Source organism: Abrus precatorius, unplaced genomic scaffold, assembly GCF_003935025.1.
Source record: "Abrus precatorius isolate BTA unplaced genomic scaffold, Abrus_2018 Scaffold8, whole genome shotgun sequence".
NCBI lineage: Eukaryota > Viridiplantae > Streptophyta > Magnoliopsida > Fabales > Fabaceae > Abrus > Abrus precatorius.
The window spans coordinates 34415687-34440244 of record NW_020874428.1 but is presented as its reverse complement, the minus strand read 5'-3'; the positions used below and the strand labels follow the sequence as shown (position 1 = coordinate 34440244).

The window sequence follows — 24558 nt, the reverse complement described above, 5'->3', positions numbered from 1 at the left end:
GAAGGGGTTCCTTTACTTACCCGCCAACTCATACTAATAATATATATCCCATCTCTTACTACTTTGATCAAAATAAATCATTTCTCTTATCCATATCTCTTGTTCTGTCAAACATAGGCCGAATAATAAGACGACAGAAACACCGTATTCGTATCCAAACATGAAGAACCCCACGCTCTTACTGCTACCTGCACATGGTCTTGTCACATAATCAACCAAACCTCCAAAAAATATAATTAAATCATTTATTCTCACTTTTATTTTAAATATTTTTTAATAATAACAGTATTTTATATAAGTTTTTTAAAGAGTTACAGTAAGTACTACAAAAAAAAGAAAAAAACAATGCATGAGGATCCGCGAGGACCCACTGCACCAATGTTTTGCAAGTTATCTGTCATGGGTTGAATTTCAAATCTAATCCTAACATATATACTAAAAATTCATGAAACATGGGTGTATCGTTCAGGTGGAATGGAATTTGAGTTTAAAGCCTTCCACTCAAAGCATCAACAGGACAGATAGAGTTTATTAGTTTCTTGTCAAAGCAATTCATCAGCAGGCATGATCAAGCCGTGAAGCATGAACCTACATTTATTGTTCAAGAGCATCTTCCTCATGTCAATTATTTTATTTTATGTATATTTTTTATCTTTTGTTTACTGTGAAAATTGTAAATTGTAAACAAATAAATTCAAGAGTAATATGAAGATTGAATTTTAAATTTTTTTAAGTTATTTTAAGCGTGTTATTTACGTAACAATAAAATTAGAGTTGTAAATATTTACAGTGTATCAAACAAAAAGAAAATTGTATGAACAAAGATATAAAATAAAATACAGAAACATAAATATGCAAGAAAATAACGTATGACTCATAACAATAACAAACACCAATGACTGTGAGTTTTTTAGTAGTTAGTGTCTGGTGCAGTGCAGGTTTTCACAGTGTAAAGAGTCGTCTTCAGTGATGTAAAGTTTTGTAGTATTTATAAGCAAATGAACCATTCTTGATCTCCTTTTTTCGCGGCTACTTTTCAGCAACTCTTCCATACGTGCTTGCCTTCAACCGCTATTGCTTATCAGTTAGGGCTTCTTCGATAATTGTTATCGCGTACGATCTTTCTTTGTATTTTGAACCTTTCATTGATAATGATCGTTAATAAATGCTTTGAACCTTGTAACTCTGTCGATATCACTTTTTGAGTTCTATCATGTCTCTTGTGAACTTAAAATATTTTCTCTTTTAAGTTCCTATTTTTTAAGTAATTTCTGAAAAAAATTTGTGAGCTCATTTACTCTTGTGGACTTAAAATAATTTCTCCCTCAATTTCTACTTTTAATCACGTGAACTTAGAAGAATTTTTCTCTCAATTTTACTTTTTGACCAATTCTGGGAGAAATTTAAGAGTTTATTCAGTCTCGTGGACTTGAAATAATTTCTCTCTCAATTTCTATTTTTGACCAATTCTGAAAAAAATCTGAAAGCTCTTTAGTCTTGTAGACTTAGAATAATTTCCCTCAGTTTCTACTTTTCGACTAATTCTCGAAGAAATTTGAGAGCTCATTGATTCTTGTGGACTTGAATAATTTCTCCCTCAATCTCTACTTTTAGACCAATTCTGGAGAAATCTGAGAGTTCATTTAGTCTCTACTTTTTAACCAATTCTAGAAGAAATCTAAGAGTTTATTCAGTCTCGTTAACTTAGAATAGTTTCCTTATCAATTCTTGTTTTTTTAGTAATTCTGAGGAAAGTTCGGGATCTTACTTAATTTTGTGAACTTAGAATATTTTTCTTGTCAATTCTTGTTTTTTGACTAACTTCTGGGTGTTAAGGACTTGAAAATCCTCAAAAAATTTCTTGAAAGACCTTCAGTTTTGTGGATTTAGAATATTTTTTTTATCAATTTTATTTTTCAAACAGTTTTAGATGTCAGAGACTTGAAAATCTTCAAAAACTCATCAAAAGACCTTCAGTCTTATGGATTTAAAATATTTTTTTTGTCAGTCCTATTTTTTTAGTAATTTTGGGTGTTAGAAACTTAAAAATCTTCAAAAAACCTTCAATCTTGTAGACTTGAAATATTTTTTTGTCAATTTTATTTTGTGAGTAGTTTTGTGCGTCTTCATATTCTATGAGAACTGCTCGAAATGTGACACTCTTGAAAAAGCTCTACGTTTCTCCAAATCTCCTTAAAAGGTAGATTGTTCAATAAAATTTTAGGACTTATATTTATGCTATTGAACTTCGAGATGTATTTTTTTTTTAAAGAACATAATTTATTTTTTACCACGAAAATCTGGTCGGAAATTTTATAAGTTAGAAACATTTGCACCAAAAATTGAAATAGATATTTATTAAGAAAATAAAAAGTATTTATATTTGTTCATAATTAGTTACTAAGCACCATGCTGTTAATAAACATGTCTGGGTATAACATTAAGTTGAATTAATTCAGAAACATTGCAAGTGTAAGCAGTAAAGAAAAAATTGACGACATGGTGACTGCATATACGACCGAATTTCAACTGGAACGACAAATGAAACGAAAAAACGGTGTTGAGAAGGACACGTCGTATTCAGAGCTCAAACCTTATCCACTTATCCAGTTTTGGTTGTTCGCTATCTATGAACACCTGCCAGGCTGCCACTGGAGTTCTAAAGGGGAACTTTGCAGTACGCGCCCAAGCCCAAACATGAAGTGCCATGACCCAAGAATGGGCCCCTCCACTTTTGTTAACCTATGGGCTGAGAAATCAGTAGTATAACCATTCACGAGCAAGAGTGAAAATAGGTAAGATTATTTGCTAAGGGTTTATGACTTGGTTTATGTCGAATTTAAGTTAAATTAAATTTATTAAATAAGTTTTTTCATAACACTTAATTGAATTGGGTCTATTGGGGATGCTTTTCTTATTTTCGAAGCATTATACTTATACACACCTTATAGTACATATACCGTTTAAGTTCCTAATTGAGAGCGTTTGGAGCAATGACATCTAGAATAATTGCACGCGTCTTTGGGTGGAGAAGACTTTGTTTCCATTAAAGTTGCTGGCTTGAATTGCAATATAATGTCACAATACACAAACTAGGAAAGTGGCGTCACAAAATAACTTTTATAATAGTCTCACAGAACAATTCATTAAAGAGGACATTTCTCTTATCCATTTATAACCGATTGACTTATATGCTCAAGAGGCTCTTGCTTATCTCAAGGGCCATTTTGTTCTGCCCCTATCACTACTATCAATACTATCCTACTCTGGATTTCAGAGTTTGATTTGCAATATTCCCAAGGTAGACTTAGACCGCTGAGTTTTATTTATTTACGTTAAATTTTGACATACTAAGTACTGCTAACATCATACAAATATTCTTAATAAATAACAACTTATACATTTTTTTTTTCCATTAAATCTATCTATTATTACACAGACAGTTTGAGAAATTAATCGCAACACGCGACATAACTTGCTGTTTATATTCGGAATCTACAAGGAAAGATTTCGTGCATCCTTCTAATATTTCTTTTATCTCGTTCCTTGATTTTTTTTTAAACTAACAGGAGAGATTTTTTTTAAGTAAGAAAAATAATTCTTGCAATGAAGGATCTTTTCGCTTTATGTTTTGCATTCGTAATTCTTAATTTGTTTATCTAATGCTAACCTCCTTTTCAAATGGGATTAGGATATTTGTTTACTTTTCATTTCGTTAGTACCTTTTGTCTGAGGATTTAGACAAAACGAATGCTATTCAAGAACTGCATTCATATTTACAAATTCGAGCAATTTCTTATAAATATATACATGCCATTAAACATTATTTGTCAATCAGCAGTTTCTTTGAATGTGGTTTTTAGTTTTTGAAATTTTCATCTCGATATGTTTTTTACATAAACTTGGTACATATAATTGACCTTCATTTCGAATGTTATAATATTTTTTATTATACTTTTTTGGACAGAAAAGTTTATACCTTTTCATAAACTTAAATATTTTGTAATTTTTATTTAGAGTAAATTTTTTTTAAAAAAAGTTAAATTTCAACTTTAATTAATTGTTAAACTTTTATAGTATAATTTCATTTTCATCTGAACTAAATCATTTTATTTTAGAATCAATCTTTTCAGATTTTAAAATTTTTTATGTTTAAATAAAAAACAAATCATATCTTTATTTAAATTGGCAAAGTATTTGTTAATTTACATACAATAATAAATAAAATTTAATACAGAATCAAAAGATTTTATTTTTCATTTTTAAGTATCAGAGTAATTTTTTAATCTCAAGATGCAGAATGAATTATGTTTCTCAAAATTTAACTTTTGTTGACCACGCTATGATTTTCTTCTGATGAGGAGGTTAAGTCATTTTCTATCTCCATTCACATGCCAGATGTCTTATTCCACAATTCTATTTATTAACTGCACCACGGTAATCATCACTTCATCCATCCAGTTTCTGGCGTAGGAATGGGATACAGCTTTGAGGTATCTATCATCATAATTCATAGCTACTGATTCGATAAGCAATTATGGTGAGTCATTGCATGATGATAAATATTGTGTTCCACTCCAAACAAAGCCTTATCCTGTTATTTGACCCAAAACCGTTCTGCTCAATGCTCATGGTCCCACCTCTGATGTAGTCATGTCCCATATCCGCTCCCCACTTGCCACCAAAAATATTCCCTGCAAAACAAACACCAAAAATAATAATTTAATACAAGAGTGCAAAGATAAAATACAACAGCGAATAAATCATAACAATTTAAAAAAAAAAAAAATGCAATACGTACAGAATACGTATTTCACTAAGTGAAGAAATACAGAAAAATACGACAGTAAAAATAAATACAGAAAGAGTAACAAGCTACGGAAGAATAGACACGAAATTCACAGCTCAAACGACAAATGGGCTCCACATAAAAGTTTATGACTAACGTTACGCCACGATGTTGTGAAAAAAATAAATAAAAATATGCGATAAAAAAGAGGGAAAAAGAAGAAGAAGGGGTAAAGCACATAGAAAAGTGCCACTGAACTGAGAAATTGAACGATGAAGATATGACGTGAACCAAAATTTTTAATTTTAAGTGAGGATTAGTTAATTATTTATAATTTTTAATCAAAATCGGTTTTCATAAAATTAGGTCCAGAAGAAGCTCCAAGAATGGCCATCAATGGCTGCCACTGATTAATATATGTTCTATATTATATACACAGACACACAGAGACGAAGCACATCATCAGTCATCAAATTTCGCTTGGATTTCGGAATATCCAGCGCAGCCGTTAGATCTTAACCTACTTCGCCGGGATCTGGCGCCGCCGCTTTCGCCACCTCCACGGTGGTCGGAAACTGATCGGAAGAGTGAAACGATGAAGGTAACCAAAGCGCAGTTCACGAGTCCTCTGCCTTAGACATGACGGAGAGCCTGCTAGGCCTCGGGTGAAAGTCCCCTCTCCTTTTCTGCTGATGCGACGAAGGGCGAATCAAAGCGGCGAGAGCTCTCTTCACGAGATCTCCTTCCACGCCGCGAATTCTCACGAGCGAGTTCGTCATCGCCGATCTGCGAGCGTTGAGGCGGTTCGGCGAGTACGGCGCCGCAACGGCATGGGAACCGAAGGCCTTCTTGTGGAGGCTGCAGCGGAAGGAGCCAGGGTGCGTGGTAGGCGAGCACATGCACGTGCGCTTCTGCTGGTGGTGGTGGGGGTGGTTACTCTGTCTGGACCCGCCGGTTCGAGGAGTCACCGAAATGGACCGGTTCGGAGAAACGGAACGGTCCAGCGAGAACCGCACGGAGGATGTGGAGGAACCGCATAGGTTGACACGCGTGGGAGAGGTTGAGCGGTTAAAGAAGGTAGTGGAGCGAGAGGAGAAGCTGGAAGTGGAAGAGGCGAAAGCTGAGGAAGAAGACGAGGGGGAGTGAAAGTGAGAATTGCAGAATCTAGGGGAAGGCGAAAGGGATCGCAGTATTGGGGTTCTTGATTTTCTAGAAGCTGCCGCCATTTTTGTCTGAAGAGAAAGTTCTTCAAAAAATAAATTAAAAAAAAAGAAATTTTTTTCTCCCTTAAAGCCGGGTTCGGCTCTCTAGTTCGGCAAACCTAGCTTTACTCAAGCTATGTATATATAGGAATTTGGAGAACACTCGGGATATTTTCTGTTTAGGGTATTTACTTGGTGGAATTATACTAGTGGCCCCTCGATTCTTCTTTTTTTATTTGCGCGTCTCTTTTTAAACGCCTTCTTGTACAAGTTTTTCTTTTCTTTCTTTTTCACACACAATAATAATTATTGTTTCTGATGCTGAAAAGTTGAGAAACAAGTAAATTAAGTAATATGCATGTAATTGTTAGGAATGAGAAGGGTAGAGTGTGAATGGAGCTAAAAAAAAGGGTAGGAATGCAAAAAGAAAATTGAGATGGAGCGTGGAGAGCTTAACCAAAAGGGGAGATGGGGTTGGGTTAGTTAACCAGAAGAGAGGACGTTGAGCCCTCAGAATTGTTGATCCAACGGCTTTCACTTTCACAAAGCTGTGGGCTGCCCATTATAATAAAAACGACAAAATAGTATAGAACCGTTTTAATTCCACTGACACCTTTTTACGTTTCCATTCCTCAAACCCTCTCTCTTTCTGCCACGTACTGTTATCACTTAATCCACTCCCACTTTAACATCACCGAACTACCCTTCCTTCTTCAGCAATTTTTCTTTTATCCGGGAATGGCATTTATCATGCATCAACTCACAGCTTCTTAAAATCCTTCTACCAACATTTTTTCATCATAAATTAAAAATTATTAATAAACTTATAATTATGTGAATTTTATTTAATGAATAAATTTAATTCATGATTTTATATTTTTAATACAATATTAAAAAAATAAATGTTATTAACTTTTTCTCAATTATATTGTTCCTTCGTTAAACGTTCTTAAATGTTTTCGTTTTTCAGAAAATACTTTTCGAATAAAATAATGCTAAAGGACAAAAACAAATGAGAATTGTTACTTTTGTTTATTTTACTTTTTCTTTTTAAGATCTAGCCAATAAATATTTTAAGAAAAATAATTAAAATATTAAATATTTTTATTTATTGTTTCTAGTTATTTAAACGTTTTTGTAATGAGTGTTAAGAGTATATGTTAAAAAATAAAAAAAATATTATTAATATATTAATTTTAATAAGATTTTATTATTTTTATAAACATTTATTATACACATATTTTTATTGCATCTTTTTAAACTCAAATAAAAAATTACTATTTATAGGAATTCTTAATTAAGAGTATTGAAAACCAACGAGCGAGGAAATCATTCCACGTTCGAATAAAAGTTTATTTTGTTAATTATATAATTTTTTTATTTTTGTTAATTTATTATTTAATTTTCAAAAGTTTAAAGAATATTTTAGAGTATATTTGTTTTCATTTTTAAAAATAATTTTTTAAAAAGCAAAAAAGTAATTTAAGAGTATGTTTTATTAAAAAAACAGTTATCTTTTTCTTAAAATAAAATTTAGTATAATTTTGTGCTATAATTAATTTTTAAAAATAGAAAACTATTTTTAAAAAGGAAATTAAAGATACTCTTAATTTTTTTCATTTTATAATTTTTTCTTTCACTCTTTATACACTATTTTTATGAATTTTTAAAAAATTAAGTTGATATTTCCCCTTGTTTTACTTTTTATTAATTTTTCTTTAGCACCTTTGCATTGTGTTTTGCATGTCATTGCAATCATCGTTTCTTAATTTTTCAGTTTCTTTAAATGTTTCTGCTCATCTTCTTGTTATTTTAAATTTTTCTTAACCTCTGTTGATGTAGATTTAGCCATTATCTAGTTAAGGTATTATTTTGAGATATTATTCTAAATTAGACAAGTAATTAACTAGATTTTATCTCGAGATTATTTTGGTTTGATTTTATTAGATTCTTTTCGTCTTTGATTAGGAAAAGTTAGTCTAATATGTTATTTTTTAGATTTAGTTAAATTTGGTTAGTTTTAGATTATGATTGAAATATATTTCATTATATTTAGTCACCCATTATTTATTAATTTTTAAATATTAACTGTTAGGAATATGAAATTCAAAACTTTTAAAATAATTTGATGTAAAAAAATTGTAAGCTTGTTAACAAATTTTATGCAAATGACTTTTTTGAGTCTGAAAAATAATAAACATTTCAGCTAAGATATTATCATTCTGATATTTTTCTTTGGGATTTTGATTTAGAGAAAGCATCCAGCTTGCGAGCTTTATCAAGGACTAATTGAAAGTCATGAAAAATAGTGATATTTTCAATTATTTAATAAATATTGATATATCATGTATCAAATAGCATACATTTACAAATCATGCTTTTTAAAAAATATTGCACATATCTCATTTTTTAGTTAATTTTTTTTATTAAACACACTCATATGAATTATTTACAAGTTTTTAATTAAAAAAATCCATTTATATAAATAAGTTGAAAAATATATTTTTTGTGTTTCACAAGTTAAATTCAATCAAACATTTAATATTTAAAATTTAAATAATTAAAATATAACCCTGTTAATTTACACAAGACTATGCAAAACTGGGGAGTATCATTTGAAGAGAAAACTGAATTTTATTTATTTTTTTAAATTTAGGCCACACCATAAAACAGATTTCAGGAATGGATATATTCCCATAAATTTCACAAAATTATATCTCTTGCCTATTTGTCACAGATCACCTTAATCCAATCCTAATGCTATAATAATTAGCCAAATATACAAGTACCCTTTTTAGTTTGTATGTGTACTTGATTGTTATAATATTCAATTTTCAAAATATTACATTCTATCTTCAATTAATTAATCTTTATACAATAATATAATGTTACTTGTAGGGAACACAACTTTTTCGTTAAAGGATGAAAACGGATAAAGGAGAAGCAAATACTACTATAGATGGTACGTATATAGACATGCTAAATTACCATAAATCTATAACACTGTCTTGATGTTCTTTATGGAAAAAGTTTTATCATTTTTCACCTCTTCTATTAAATAAAAAAAGTTAATTATTTTCTATTTAGCTCTTATCTTGCAAGTTCTCCATTTTGAAATGAAATTATAAATTTTAATTCATTCGAATTTATTGTATTTGAACATTTTTATGGTAACAAAGGCTAGTAATATATTTTTATTTATTAACTAAAATCTGATATGTCAAATTTACTTTTTTTCATTTTGGCAAAGGCAAAGCCCCTCCAGTAAAGCAATGTTTGGATAAAGTAGTCTATAGACACATGGGTCATGGCCGGGGGAGTCTTATTTAATGAATGGGTTGAACACTTTGCAAATTGGGAAACGGAAAGTTGGAGTTAGCTTAGAGCGAAGAAAGGATCACATCAAGCCTAGCCAGTTGCATAATATGACACCGAAAGCTTCCTTCTATCCATATGGTACTTGTGCCCTCTCTTTCGGTCATTTTCCAAGATTCTCAATTCAAAATAAAAAATACTACAAAACAAGAACGACACGTAGTTCCCACGGGAGTGTGACTGTGTTGTGAATTATTACTCATTAAGGATTGCGGCCAAGTACTCATTTGGGTGCCTAGCTAGGCCTTGCCCTTCAGCAGTCGCATTATGCCATTATGAGCCATCCATAATCCATAATATAAAATTAGATAGATTTTTAGTTTTGAGTTTGACACAGTCCTCAAGCAAAACCTTATAAAATTGTGGTCTCCTTGCCCATAAACGTGTTTTACGTGGATATTTTCTGCTAGTATTGGAAATTATATGTATCCATTTTTCAATTTTTATTTGAAATGTGGAGTACAATGGCTGCTCCGTGATATATTTGATGTCTCCATTCACGAATGTACCATATGTCCAAATAAAAAAAGGAATCTCCAAGTCACGGTGCCGTGTGAATTACATGCTATATATGCATATGCATCTGAATTATCTTCCGTATTTTAATGTGCAAATCCAATAATACCAAGCTTCAATGTGCTCATTATGAAAAAGAATAAAAACTGGAGAAGCAAGAGATCGTGTGAATTATTTCTCTACCAATGGGCTCTTAACCAATGAAGAAATGGAAATCTATTTTGTAGTTATGAAGCAGCCTCCATTAGTTTGTAAGATAGCACGTCTTTAATTTGATTTTAGATAGATGTAAGAAAACAGTCAGAACCACTGGGAATTGGATAGGATCTAAAAGAAAACAAGTGTTAGTGTTTATCTTAAAATTAGTTAGCAATTCTACCAAGTCAATGCTTATTTTAATACGTTCAGCGTTACTATTATACGGCACGTATGTGTGTGCGTCTCTGGAAAATCTCCTTGTTCTAATCTTTAAATCATTATACACATTGGTGGAATCCACTTCAAATTGACCCCACCAAGCTTTAGCAAGTCAGTGTTGGTAGTGGGTCAATGTGACCGAGCATTTGTTTGACTGCAGTATTACAGTTCAACGAAAGGGTTTAACTTCTTATGTTTAAAATCTATTTCAGCTTAATTCAAGTGTTCACTACCTTTCTAATTCTATGGATGTAAGAATCAACTTCTCATCAATTTTTTGAACAAGCAAATTCCCTCTTAAGTTAGAAAGAAAATCCACATTATGCATATTGCTTGCCTAAGTAGGCGATGAGTGGTGAATGGTCGCTATTCCTAGGTTCTCTGCATCTTGTAAACACATGACTGTCCATTTTCAATATCAAACTAAAAGCCCAACCTTTACTGGCGTATTCGAACCAAATTAATCAAAACCATATCACCGAAACCCACCATATATAAATAAAGCATATTGTTGATTCCCAAAACAATTATATTTATGCGTCCTTTCTTGCTACGATCTATATATGTACGAGTCTTGTGGCTAAACAAAATATAATTTAACCCAACAGACACGGAGAATTTCACACAGTTCTCACCACCATATCAGGGAACATCACAGATGCACTATTCATCATTTGGATTGTTTAACTAACATTGTCGCATACGTTAAATTTAAATCTCAAGATAGATTACCATGGTTCATTAATTAACGAATCCAAAAAACGGGGAAGCGTTTCGATTTGTTTAAAAGCATATTTAAGTTGTTACATTAATTGAAACTTAATGTCTATTTTTTTTAATTCTTCTTTTTAAGGAAGCAATAAAAATTGATGTATTTGGGCTAGAAAATAGAAAGTTCAATGCAGACATTTCAACAATAAACGTTCATCACGGTCAGCACAACTCTTTAAAGCTTCAGGTCCTTTTTTAAAAAAGAGAAGAAAATAAGTACCCTATTCAATTCATTTCGTACCCAGAAAAGTATGTCTAATTTTATGTGGCGACCATGTCAATTGTTTTTGTGTGAGGAGATTTTCAGCGCGAATTATTGGGCACTTCTCAGCTAATTATCAACTGTTAGATTGATGGAAGGCAAAGACTTTTAAGCAATTCCAATTTTCGAATCTTCTTTCAATTGCATTTACTTGACGGTCTTGAGTTGCACTGCATGAGCTGGCTTCAACCCACTTTGCGTATCATTCTAATGCTTTGTTTTTTAGACATAAAAACTGGAGGCTACAGGTTATAAATTGAAATAAATGCAAATTACAAAGAAAAAAAGATGGGGATCAAACAAAACTACTTCATTTTCTCCATCACCTTTATATTTTGCCATAATCTTTTCATTACACAGGGCGTTTAATTTGAACGAAGAAAAAATAAAGAAACATATTTTATAAAATATGTGCCGTGTATATTAAATAACGTGTGAAAAATATATATATATATATTTTAAAATTCAAAATAATATAAAATATCATTTATAATTATATATTTATATTGTCGAATTCTTTAATACTATATATTTATCGCAAATTATTTTTTTTAAAATGCGTGTAAAATTAGACTGTATTAATTAATTATAACATAATTTACAAACTTCTAATTAATTAAGATATGTTACTTAATTATATATGAGAAGCTTCTATTAATATTATATGAAACAAGTGTTTAGTTTTGGAATAGAATAAAATACATCTTTTATGAAGAATCTCATACATATTTTACACGAATCTTAAAAAACTGTTGTTTTACACGATTTTTTTTTTGTCATTACACGAATAATATTATTTTCATTATTTGATTCGGCAATCACCGTTTTGGGCCGGTTTAAATCTAAATTTGAATAGTTAAAAATGACTACTTGACAATGTTTGATTACCTTTATTTGTCTTGACTCAAAAAAAATATTGTGGACATATTAGGAGTGGGAAGATATATGAGAGAGCATAAGCCACCTTATATGTCTTGAGGAAGCACTTATGAAAGGTACGTTATTGACCAAAAAAATGAATGTTATGTTGCTCTTCCTCAAAAGAAAATTTCAAGAAAATAATGAGTTGCCAAGAGGATTTAAAGTGATCTGTCATAATCTACCACCAATAGTATTTTAATGATTTCACCGTAGTGAATAATGACTTTTATTTGGAGAGATTTAACAAAATTAATCTACCTTTAAAATAAGTAAATAAATATTTATTTAATTAGTTTAAATTGTACCGTAATTTTAACCTATTAAAATATAGAGGTGAATACACTGTTACTAATTATTTCTAAGATAATTTCACTTTAATTAATGTTTTTCGTTGCCTCGATTCTATATAGTCATAACTCATAAGAAGTAATTGGACAGAATAATATCTCCATTTGTGCGTGGTGCTTGAATGGCAGCAATAAGATTCAAATATTGAAAATGAAGCTTGAAAGGTTTAGTGAGATGTGAAATGGTCACAATACAAACGTCTCTTTGTCAACAAGGGTGGCACATGCAAGAATTTTGGAGCTTTAGATTCCCATTGTTGGTGGAGTTACACTGCGGCTAGTAATCTAGGGATGCATTTTTTCAAGCTGAAGCATCATCTTATTCTGTTAATATCTCATTGATTCCCTTTAATTTGATTATTTTAATTATCTAACTGCGGAACTTTTTCCAGAAACGTATGAAAGCCTCTCTTTTCAAATCGAAAAGATAAGGTTAATAATAAAAAAAAAATCTCAGGCTTTCCATTTTAAATGAAGGATATTGTTGAAAACAACGAGAGCTCTCCTTTTTTTTTTTCAAATAGAGAAATTATAATCACAATCTCAACATAATAATTAATGTAAAAATTTTAAAATTAAAAAAAAATTTACAACCGATGTTTAAGGACCACACAAAAGAATTATTATGTAAAATTTTTAATAATAAATAGACCTTCTCTCTTGACAATCTTACACTTTTCAAATGAAATTAATATTTGAACACTTTACAACACTATAAAACAAAAGTATAAAAATTGTCTAATTAAAATTAGAATATTTTTTATTCATGCCATATGAAATAAAGACTCAGCGTTAATGTGTGAACTTTGTATTTCTCTTCTTTACAAGACGGTGTAAAATTTGTTTTAAAATATTTTATTTTAACAAATATTTTGTGACACTTAGAGTAAATTTTAATTTCTAAACTATGTTTATAATTAAAGTCAGATGTACCATTATTGTTGAATTGGGGTGAATGATGGGGTCAGCTTTAGTGAAACTCTGATGGGGTCAGCTTTAGTGAAACTCTAATGATAAGTAATGATGCAGGAGCTTTAGTTAGTGATTCAGAATTATAAATGCACATTCTTAGTTTTTTGGTCAAAATATAACCAATGTATAACACTTGAGAGAGAATCTGTATAAATTAACTAGTACTCTAGGCAAGTTGGCATGTATAATAATATAATAATTGTATTGTTATACCTTGATCTTATCTTATTTTTACATATAATATTGGCGTCCATCTAATTCTATTTGATGTAAATATTTTTACATTTTCGATATCAACCAAAGGAATAAGCGGGAAGGCGCTTCTACATAGATAATTTGATATAACATTGCTAATTAGTCAGTCATTAGAAGTGACATCTATTTTGTCTCGAGGAAAGTAAATTAGGTAGCAAATTTCACCAATAATGTTGGTTGATCAGTCCAATTTAATAATAATTATGATCTTATCCACCATGACATTACCTATATGAACCGACTTATATATAGTTGCAGATATATCTGCCAACTGTAATCACTGTTTTTTTCTGCTTTGTTTTTGTTTTCTTAACTAAAGTTATTCGTTTGTTGATTCAGTAGGTACGTGGTGGTAGTGTGAAATTTCCAATCTAAGTAACAATTTGCCAATAGAATTGGAAATATTTTGTTGAAAAGACAAAATGAAAACCCACTTAGCTTAATCACAAATGGTTGCAGAAAGTGAAAATCAAACCAAAAAATAGCTTAAATTTTGCAACTATGAATTTACAGACACAAACGATGCAGTGGACTATACATGTAGGGAAATAAATTTTTGATAAAATATAAATAAATTAATGGAAGTCAACTGTTTATAATTTCTTCCCTCTCTCAATATATAATTTACAAACATTTAAATAATATAATATTACACTTACATTTAACGATTTCTTTTCTTTTCTTTATCACCTTACATCATCTTCATATATATTATTTTTCTTGTTTTTTTTTTCTTTTATTTATTTCTATCTCTCAAGATATATACACCCCAAAAAATATTACCAAACATTTTTATTTTTTTATTATAGTATGTTCTTAATTTCTTAAGTGGGTTTTTTTTTTTTTTTTACATAGATGTTTAATTAATCTATTCTAATATATAATTTGATTTTTTTGTACTCTAGTATTTTGATATATTTTAATTTTAAAATTTTCTATTTATTTTCTCTTCTTGTATTTTGCAAAGAATATACACTCAAAAGATGTGAAAGAAAATGTATTTTTCTTTTATATAAGACTAGATGGCACCTGTTAGTTGAAATTGCATCGAAGTGTACAAAAAAGAAGCAAAAACTAGAAGTGGTCCACCTCATCCAAACATCCTAAGTAACATGCTTGCAAGCTTAATCACGGCATAATATTTCTGAGAATTAATACAGCTACAGGGCATAAATGTTGTACAACCCATCCATCTCTTTTACAAAATATTGTAATGATAACTGCAACCCAAGAAATTCCCCTTCAAAAATTACGTTAAATTGAAAAAATAAAAAACTAAAGCATAATGCAATTACCTATCTGAAAAGAAAATAAAATAAAAAGAACGTCGTCAGAACTTAGTATAATTATTATATATGTGCAGTTTATACAAATTCCACTTCAATGTTATTTCCATTACAATCTTCCAATGGAAAACTCCGATTTCTTGTCATTCTATACCACATCACACACATGCAAAACCTAATATACACACATATATCTTCAGATTATACATACACTCTTTATTATTACCCCACAAAAAAAAGGTAAGAAAAGGGGGGGAACAAGAGAGCCCATCTTATATTCACAAATATTACATCAGAAAAAAGATGATAGTATACTAATTTGTGATCAAGAAACTGCAACAGCGTCTCCGTTACCGTTCATCAAACAAAAGCGAGAAGGTTTTGGTTGGAAAGTCTTTTTTCTATGAAGATCATGGTTAGAGGGTTTGATTATTTGCAGGAGAATTGCCTTCAATGAATTAGCTTTGGAAGCAATGGATGACGATGATTCCCAGTGACGAGTGTTGGAGGAAGGAGCTCGAGGCAGCACTCGGGGTGGCTTCTTGTGCACGCTACACCGGAAGGAGCCAGGGTGTGTGGTGGGTGAGCACAAGCACGTGCGTGATGGTGGGTTTGTGTGGGATTGTTGGGACCTTGTTGTGAACGAAGGGTTTCTTGAGGCCATAGTTAAGAAAGTATATATGTGAAGAGTCTGGTTTTCCTTTTTATGGTTTTTGAGGGAAAGTTAAAGCGAATGGGAGGTTCTTGAAGGTGGGTTCTTCTGTTATATTAGGTAAGCACTTTGATGGCCTCCTGTTTGAGTAGGAATTCTTAGTAAGTTAGCGGGTTGCTTCAGCAATTTTATAGGAAATTCTTGGGCCCTGTGTTCATTTCCAAATATATCTTTTTCATTTGCGGTGAACTCTTTCTACAAGGCTAAATTAGTCTTTCTACTTCACCAAAATTTTATATATATATATATATATATATTCCTCATTTTTACTCTATTTTTTTAATTAAAAAGTGTAAAAAAATGTGAAAATATCGATGATCTCTTTTTTTCTTCCTTGAACAAGTCCATCATTGGATATAATTAATTACATCAAGACTTGTATGCGATGGTAGATTGTCGAATCATAAAGTATTAGTCATGGCAGTGTAAAGGACTTTTCGGTCAAATAGAGTGGACTACTTGCGTTGTTGATTTTTCTTTCTTGGGCGAGAAGATTAGGTCCAAATGTTTCCCATTAAGCTTTTAAAAATACTTATTTGCCCTATTTTTGGTACCTTTTCAAGTAATGAAGCATCAAACACCATTAAGAATGAAGGTGCATGAGGGTATCTATTTAGATCATTTGCTGTATTAAACACTCTTACACTCCGACACAACAATAATAAATGTGATCCTAACCTTGGACCGATACGTTGCCAAAGTCCAATGTACCAAAAAGAGAGTTTCTTTATCAGAAAACAGATAATGTAAGGAATGAATGCATGTTAATGGATGGATCATTCCCATTTCCCATCCTAACACAGAAAGATGACAATACGCGTCCCTCAAATCACGGCATGCGGTCCCAGAGTTAGCTAGCTAGCAGTGGGGTGGATTCAAATTTGTTCCAAATATCAATCTGTAATGATTTAATTTATTCTTTAACGAATATGGGTCACAACACGTTGCATTAGGAGCTTTGTTTTAGTCCCTACCAATTTCCTGTCCAAGTTAAACTTATCTTTTACTCTTAATTTCATTATTTACTATTTATTTTTTCAACTAATATTAAACAATACAATATTTATAAGCTATTAAAATAATTTTCTATCTATTAAATTAAGTTGGGTTTTTCAGAACTAAAAAAAATCACAGGCATTCATTTTTTATGTTTTAATTTATATTTTTTTTAATTAAAAATACTATTTAATTCAGAATATTATTTTCTTATTTTGTTTCTATTTTCTTATATTTAACGTATGTTTATAAGTACTGTGTCACATAACATCAATCCATCTGTATCAATAGTTAATCTTGTTTTTTTTATATATATCAAAATAATATATTATTTTATTTTATTTCATTTCTATGCTATTTCTTTCTTTCTTTTTTATTTTTATCTTTTTCCCTCGTCCAAACATATCATATAACTCTCAACAAAGAATAGCACAGCCCTGCATTTCAGTTTTAATGTTGGATATTTCTCCCCCTATAATTCCTAATGTCCTATACTAGGAAATTGACTTGATGGGGGTAAACAGTGGCATACGGTTTTAAAAAATTCTTTTCGAGTTCGTAGTTGAACAGGGTCAAGCAAACAGGATCATTGGTTGTTTTACGGTCTGCATCAAGTCACACAAGCAAGGCCCACCTAAAGATGAATGTGTTTTTTTTTCCTTAGCGTCAAACTTGTGTCCATGATCAAATAATTTTTGGCCTATACATAGCCCATAGACATTGCCAGATAGGTCAAAAAGGGTCTTATTGAACCCCTTTAAAAAATAAATCGGGTCTTATATAGATAATATGTTGCTTGACAAAATAGATAAATAATAGCATGGTGATTTCAGATAAATTGCACCAATAATAACCATTGATTATAAAAATATAAATTGAAATTATAACTAACTTAAAAATTATTATACATATATTTATAACTAAAATATAAATTGAATGCCTTATAATATATAAGAATAATATATCAAGTATTGCATGCCGCTAACTTTTCAAATGGATTCTGACTTGTCCCCTGGTTCACTATCATATCAAAGCTCTTTACATTAACATGGGCAAGGACAACATGGCATGAAGACGATGCCGCCACTCTCTTACATAGACAATACAAAATATCAAAGAGAGCATTACAGCTACAGAAACCACAAGTGATCCAAAATAAATCCATTTAGTATATTTCCGCAGACCAGGGCAATAATTGCTGCTAATGTCTGCGAATGTTTTCCGGACAAAAGTGCAGTCTACTAAATCAATGAAAAATGGGCCATAATGATGAAATAAACCATAGGTTACATTCACTGCATCTGCTAGTTCAGTGTATATGGTGGGGGTCAAACGGCCACGACTCGTACATCGGCCAGATGAAGAAACTTGACAAATATAATTCTTCCACACCTGCATGACACAAAATCTCAATATTAAAGATTAAAAACTAATTGAAGGTTTTAAAAAATTTGAATTCAAAAATTTTGGTATCTATCTTAAGAGTTTAAATTATTGAATACTTATTTTTTAGAGTAATTAAAAAAATTTAAATGTAGATTGAATGCCCCGTAACTTATGGGTGAAATTTGCATATTGATTTATGATTTATAATCTTAAATAATCCTAACCTCAGTAGCGTTTTCCAATGTAACTTCCCCAGCTGCACACTGTCGAACTGTGAAGTCACTACTAAATGGATCGCAGAGAAGAGGCACAAGGGGACCTGATTGATTGTAATGGACGGTGTTTCCATTTGTGACAGCGGAAATGATTCCGTCAAATGATTCAACAATCTTATGTGTCACAGCCTTGCTTTGTGAAAAGGTTTCTGTTGCAGTTGCATTCTCCACGCATGGAAGAATTTCATCCAAGGCTGTATGAGCAGTAGGGTTCAGAACCCACTCATCCATGGCAACGCATGCATCGCCCATAGCGCTAGTGAAAAATATGCAATAAAGTTAGATTTCTATTAATATTTTACACATGCAACGGCAACATTGCTAAATGAAATGGAAGTAGCCATGACGGAATTGATATAATAATGACGGCTATTTACAAAAAAAAATAAAAATAAAAAAAATTCTTTTTTTAATCAAGGTGCAATTACTTACACTTTAAACTTACATTTGTTTAATTTTTTTTTACGGTTTCAAAGTTTTTTGTTATCTAATATTCCTTCAAGAATGGAAAACATAAGCATGGGTGTGAAAAAAAAAACTGTCAAAGCTTCGATCATTTAATTGAGAACAGTCAACCAGGCTCCCGATTGGCGCCAAATTCTCAGACTAATGAACGTTATCTGGAAGAACATCCATGCATAATGACATTATAAATTAAAATAAATTGGCAACAAATTTGACAAGCAAACAGGAACTTACTTATGAACAAAAAGAAATACACCACAAAGTATAAAGGTGCTGGCAACAAGAATCCATCCAATAACTACCAAACTGCAGCCATAGGACACAAACCCATGATTAATTTAAAAATCCAGAAGATAAAGAAAAGAAATTAGCTCAATGAATTCAACTTACAAGTATACAAGATACTCCAACCCAAGTACGGAAAGCACTGCAAGAAGTTTGGTCAAAATTAACACAGGCAAAAATGAGATCATTCTTTGGCAAACAATCACATAAGAGCAAGAAAACAAACATACAGAATCCGAGAAATGCAACGAAGAGCATAACAGCAGCGACAACAATAAGAGCCAGTCTCCTGCAGATATTCATAACTCATAACAAGTAATAATTAATTCGAAAAAAAAATAAAAAAAATAAATCAAAACCCACAACCTGTATGTACTGAGTGATACTTACATTCCATCTATGCCTTGGTGTATCACCGTTGAATTATCTTCAGTCTTCTTGGAGAGATCATCAGCAGCAGTGGTGATTTTCGATTTGACATGATCAATGTCCTTTCCAAGATCCAGTGGCAGAGTAACTCCATTTATAAGCTTCTTAGCTGAATCAAAATAACTTGACGCGTTCTTAAGGTTTTCAGCTACGAATTGAGCCTGACTCACAATGTAATCAAGTGTTTTCGAGGTGCTTTCACCGAGTTCCCCTTGACCACTGTACAGGACAATGCATCCACCTCTATCATAATCAAATACACACACATATATATATATATTAGACACAACATATATATTTTATTCTAAAGATAGATAGATATACGCAGAGAGAGTGATCGAGAGAGATACATTGCTGCAATGGTGCAAAGGATAAGGAAGATCAAGGAAAAAACAAGGACTGGTTTAGAATAGTCACTTGGCTCTCCGCTACAACAGCAGTAACACGAACACATGATAAGTAAAAATAGTCCAAAAATCACAAACCAAGCTACAGCCACTGCAAAGAAAGGAACTGCTGTAGAAAGAACTGACTGCACCATGGTAAGAACGATTTCATGTTAGCATATTTTGCATTAATATTATGACAATCAAGAAGAGAGGAAAAAGTGTAGTAGTAAACACTGGTTATAAAATCCGAAAAAAGGTATTATTTTGTAATTAAAAATAGCATTATACTTGATAATACAATTAATAAAGATTAGCATCAAGTGTAGATGTAAATTGTTGAACTGAAATTTAAATTTAATCGGAAATAATAATAAAAAATTAGAGTACTGTAAATTTAAAAAAAGAAGCTGAAATTCAAAGATAAAAGTTTATAATTTATTTAGTTTGAGAAAGAAAATAGAAAGAAAGACGAAGAAATGAAAAATATGAGTAAAAAGATAATAATAATAATAATAATAATAATAATAAAAAATTTTAATAGTTATTTAATGTTAAAGAAAGAAAAACAAAAAAAGGAAGTCACTTTTTAGTAAATGAGTATTTGATAAAGATGTTAATTATTATTGTTTTTTTATTTTATATTCTTGTTTATATCCCGCCATGAAAATTTTCACAAAAACCATTGTTTTTCAGGGCGCTACCAAACAATGTTGTTTCTTTTTCACAAAAATAACGCATTTGCATATAATGAGCAGGAAGAAGCGCTCTTAACGCTAGAATGGTGAATTAAAAAGAAGGATAGAGAAGAGAAGCATGCAAACACGCGTGAAAAGCGCGTGATTCAAATATGAGTTCTTAGAATGAGACTAACCGAAATATAACCGTCATTGCTGATATTCCAACCACCATTGTAAACTTGAAAGTGGTGAAAAATATCTTTGCGGCGAGTTCTTTCCTTAGCAAGCACCAGAGTCTCATTCGCCTCCGCCATTGATCTCCTCGTCGTCTTCCATGCCACCACCTCTTCAATTTCAGTGCCATCTAAAAACAGAACGCTGATTTAGAAAAAGGAAAAGGGATTAATTAATCTTGGAGAATCATGAAAGAAAGAAGAAAGGAAAGAACCTGGCGCAGCCACACGTAACGTGTTGATGAAAAAGATAAAGAGGGAGAAGAGAAGAAGAAAGAAGAAGGGGTTTGACTTTGACAAGAAGCATCGCATGGTGGTTAATAGTTTAGAGTAATGGTTATGGCGTCTTTAATTTGCAGAACAAGAATGCTACTCGTTACTCAGATTTTGCGCTATACGCTTTGGAGTTCAGAGACTACTTTAAAACACTCGTCCTGGGCACCTCCTTCATGCGTTATTACCCGCGCTATTATTCTCTCCCACGTCATATATTTTATTTTTCACTTTTTCTTTTCTTTTTTTACTACCTTTGACTGTTATAAAAATATAAATTACAATGTCATTAATTATTTTTATTTATAATATTAAATTTTATATTATAGATGAGAATTTATTATTTAAAAAATAAAATTAATTTATTTTATAACTATTCATGTATATTTTTACTATTAAAACTAATTAAAAATTATGTGTAAATTATAATATTTTTTGTTTTAATAATTTTTTAATTTTATACTAAATTTTAAAAATAAAAATTATTTATATATTTTTTAATTATCTTATATAAATTTATTTTTTTATAAATGCTTATGTTTATATGTATACAAAATTATTATCTTATAAATTTTCAAATTTTATATAAATATAAATATTTATATTTATAAAATTTAAAAAATGAATTTATTATTGGTACTACTTATAGTTTAAGCTTTCAGCTATGTTTAGTTTTATAAAAAAAACTATTACAAATTATACAATTTATCATTTTTATTTTTTCTCAAAATTGACATTATTTTCAAATATATATTCTTTCTTGCATCCGTTTTTAGTTAATTATAATAATTTTATAAAAATAAAATGCACGTGTGTGTTGTATGAACTATTAACTAGTTCTAATAAAATTTAATATTCCTTTCTTGTTAGTTTAGGAATATTTCTCTAACTATTTTTAAAAGAAAGTTCCTATGTATATAGAAAAGATAATGTAATAATTTTATTAGTTATTTTTTGAAATGGTGTTAAATGACTTTCAATTTTTTTCCTTTTTATTTAACACATCTAAAATAATCATGTAATTTCAAGTTAAATATCCATAGAAAATCGAAGAACTAGTCATGTGAAGTCAATTAATTGTTTTAGATCATAAAAATTGACTCTTTTATTTTAAAAGTTAAAATGTGAATTTGTTTAATTGTGAAACATTATTTTAACTAAAAAGTATCAAATGTGGACGGATTTAATGTGCTCATTTAATTATGTACGCGTAAAAATAATTAATTAAACAAATTTCTAAATTTAATAATTTCAAACAAGTATATAAAAATTAAAGCGTGACACTTACAATTCTCTTGAAAAATAGTAAATGGAAAAATCGCATAAAATGCAGGAGTTTAAGAGTTTATTTATTTTCTATTTTTAAAAATATTCTTTTTTAAGTAAAAAAATGAAAAATTTGTTTATTAATAAAATTTTATTTTTTTAAAATATATTTTTTAAAAATAAAAAACTAAAACAGAAAAAAAAGCTTGAAGTGTTTTAATATTTTATTACATAAAATTTAGAATTAACAGTAACTTAAATATTTTTAATTGCAATCAATATTTTTTTAAATGACATTTATACCGACTAATCAAGATACTTATTTTATATGAAATTTAAAATGCTATAAATTCTTTCGAGTACACATATCATTATCTTTTAGAAAAATGAAAATTTAGTCTGTAAAATCTAGCGCGGGATTAAAAGAAGAAAAAAAGTAGATTTAAAGATATAAATTGTATGGATGTCTTAGCAATAATAATAAAATCATATTTTCATTATTGTCAAATAATTAGTTCTACATAGTTTCCTTCAATGTATATTTTAATTAAAGGAACAACAATCTACTTTTTATGATTAAACTGAGTAAAAGAGTGACACTTCCATGCCACATAAGAATTAAAACTTTAAAGATAAAATTTAGTTGCTATATCTTAAGCATTTTTTTTATCTAAAATTTACTTACGATATCATAATTACGTGCATAATAAAAATTAACATTAAAATTAATACTGATTATCAAACTAAAACTTGATTTTTTATTAAAAGATATCTAAAATACTGTCACACACTTACAATTAAGTTTTGTTCAAAATTAATTAATTTTTAATCGTAAATTAATAAACCTAACAATACTTACAACTGAATGTTAAATGCTAAATTAACAGAGCATTACAGCAGTAATGTATATTCCATCGCAATAAATATACTTTTCAATATAAATACTTGATATATAATTCCTTGACTTAATTATACTTTTTTTTAAAACAACTTAGATCGTGTGGAATTTCAGTCTTAATTTTTTGAAGCCAGTTTTTTTTTTTAATGAAACAAATTTAAACCTTTTATCAATTTCATTCTATTTAAATTTCTTAAATTATTATTTCCATTTATATATTAGGGGACTTATGACAAATTTGAGATTTTGAATTATTTAAAACATCAAGAAGTCAAATTTAGTGAAAAATTTAGTTAAATTATTATTTCATTTTGAGTGTTGATGTTTTAGTTAATTAAATTTGAGAAGAAGAAGGTTTAAAACAATTTAATTGATTCAATTTGTAAAAAAATTAAGTCAAAGAATAAAAGAATAAAAGTTTTAAGTAAAAACACATTTATGACAGGATTAAGTTACTTAATTTGAAACATATAAAGACTTAATTGAATTTAACAAATTGAGAAACAAAACTGTTCACAATTTTAATTAAAGGATTAAAAACGTACATTTTTTTTTGTAAAAAAGAAAAGTTGGGCCTCCTGGGAAGAAGTCCAAAACACAGCCACTATTGTACATCACACACATTACTTTGGTTTTTAGTTCGATCGAACTAATAACTATCGGGGATAACTAATAACCTTATTTAATATAAAAGTGACTAATTTAATATATAATATTATGAATATTTAAATATTTCTTAAATACAATATAAAATTATGAAACATTAATTAAAAATTATTTATTTATTTAAAAAAAAACAGAACTAGGGTATAATTTTGGTAACCAAGATTGAACTGCGATGCAAGACGTGTTAATTTTACATGATTGATATTCATTATTATTATTTTTTCATATATATTTTTTAAATTTAGTTAATAATTTATTAATTAACTAAATTCAACAAAAAGACTTAGTCAACCTCATGATAATGCTGTTTTAACTTGGTTTTCCCTCGCAATTGGTATGAAATTATGACGTGAGAAATTAAATAAAATATTTTTAATGTTAAAATTTCACACAATTTTTGTTATTATATTAACATTTCAATTTATTTACAAAACTTACAATAGTAAATTTTATATAAATTTATGTTTTTATAAAAAATGAAATAAATGTTATTCT

The 24558-nt window shown here is 29.7% G+C and overlaps 2 protein-coding genes across 2 annotated transcripts; both read right to left on the bottom strand.

Annotated features, from left to right (window-relative positions):
- Positions 1-3417: 3417 nt before the first annotated feature.
- LOC113846302 lies at positions 3418-6106 on the bottom strand. The gene is made up of 2 exons (XM_027474393.1): positions 5314-6106; positions 3418-4694 (listed from the first exon to the last, which is right to left on the bottom strand). Exon 1 carries the CDS (start codon positions 6013-6015, stop codon positions 5407-5409), a length of 609 nt encoding a protein of 202 aa, XP_027330194.1. The 5' UTR covers positions 6016-6106; the 3' UTR covers positions 3418-4694; positions 5314-5406.
- Positions 6107-17859: 11753 nt separating this feature from the next.
- On the bottom strand, positions 17860-21041 carry LOC113874771. The gene is made up of 8 exons (XM_027512984.1): positions 20922-21041; positions 20012-20193; positions 19623-19904; positions 19439-19521; positions 19338-19374; positions 19182-19253; positions 18432-18738; positions 17860-18213 (listed from the first exon to the last, which is right to left on the bottom strand). Exons 1-8 carry the CDS (start codon positions 21039-21041, stop codon positions 17860-17862), a joined length of 1437 nt encoding a protein of 478 aa, XP_027368785.1.
- Positions 21042-24558: the final 3517 nt, after the last annotated feature.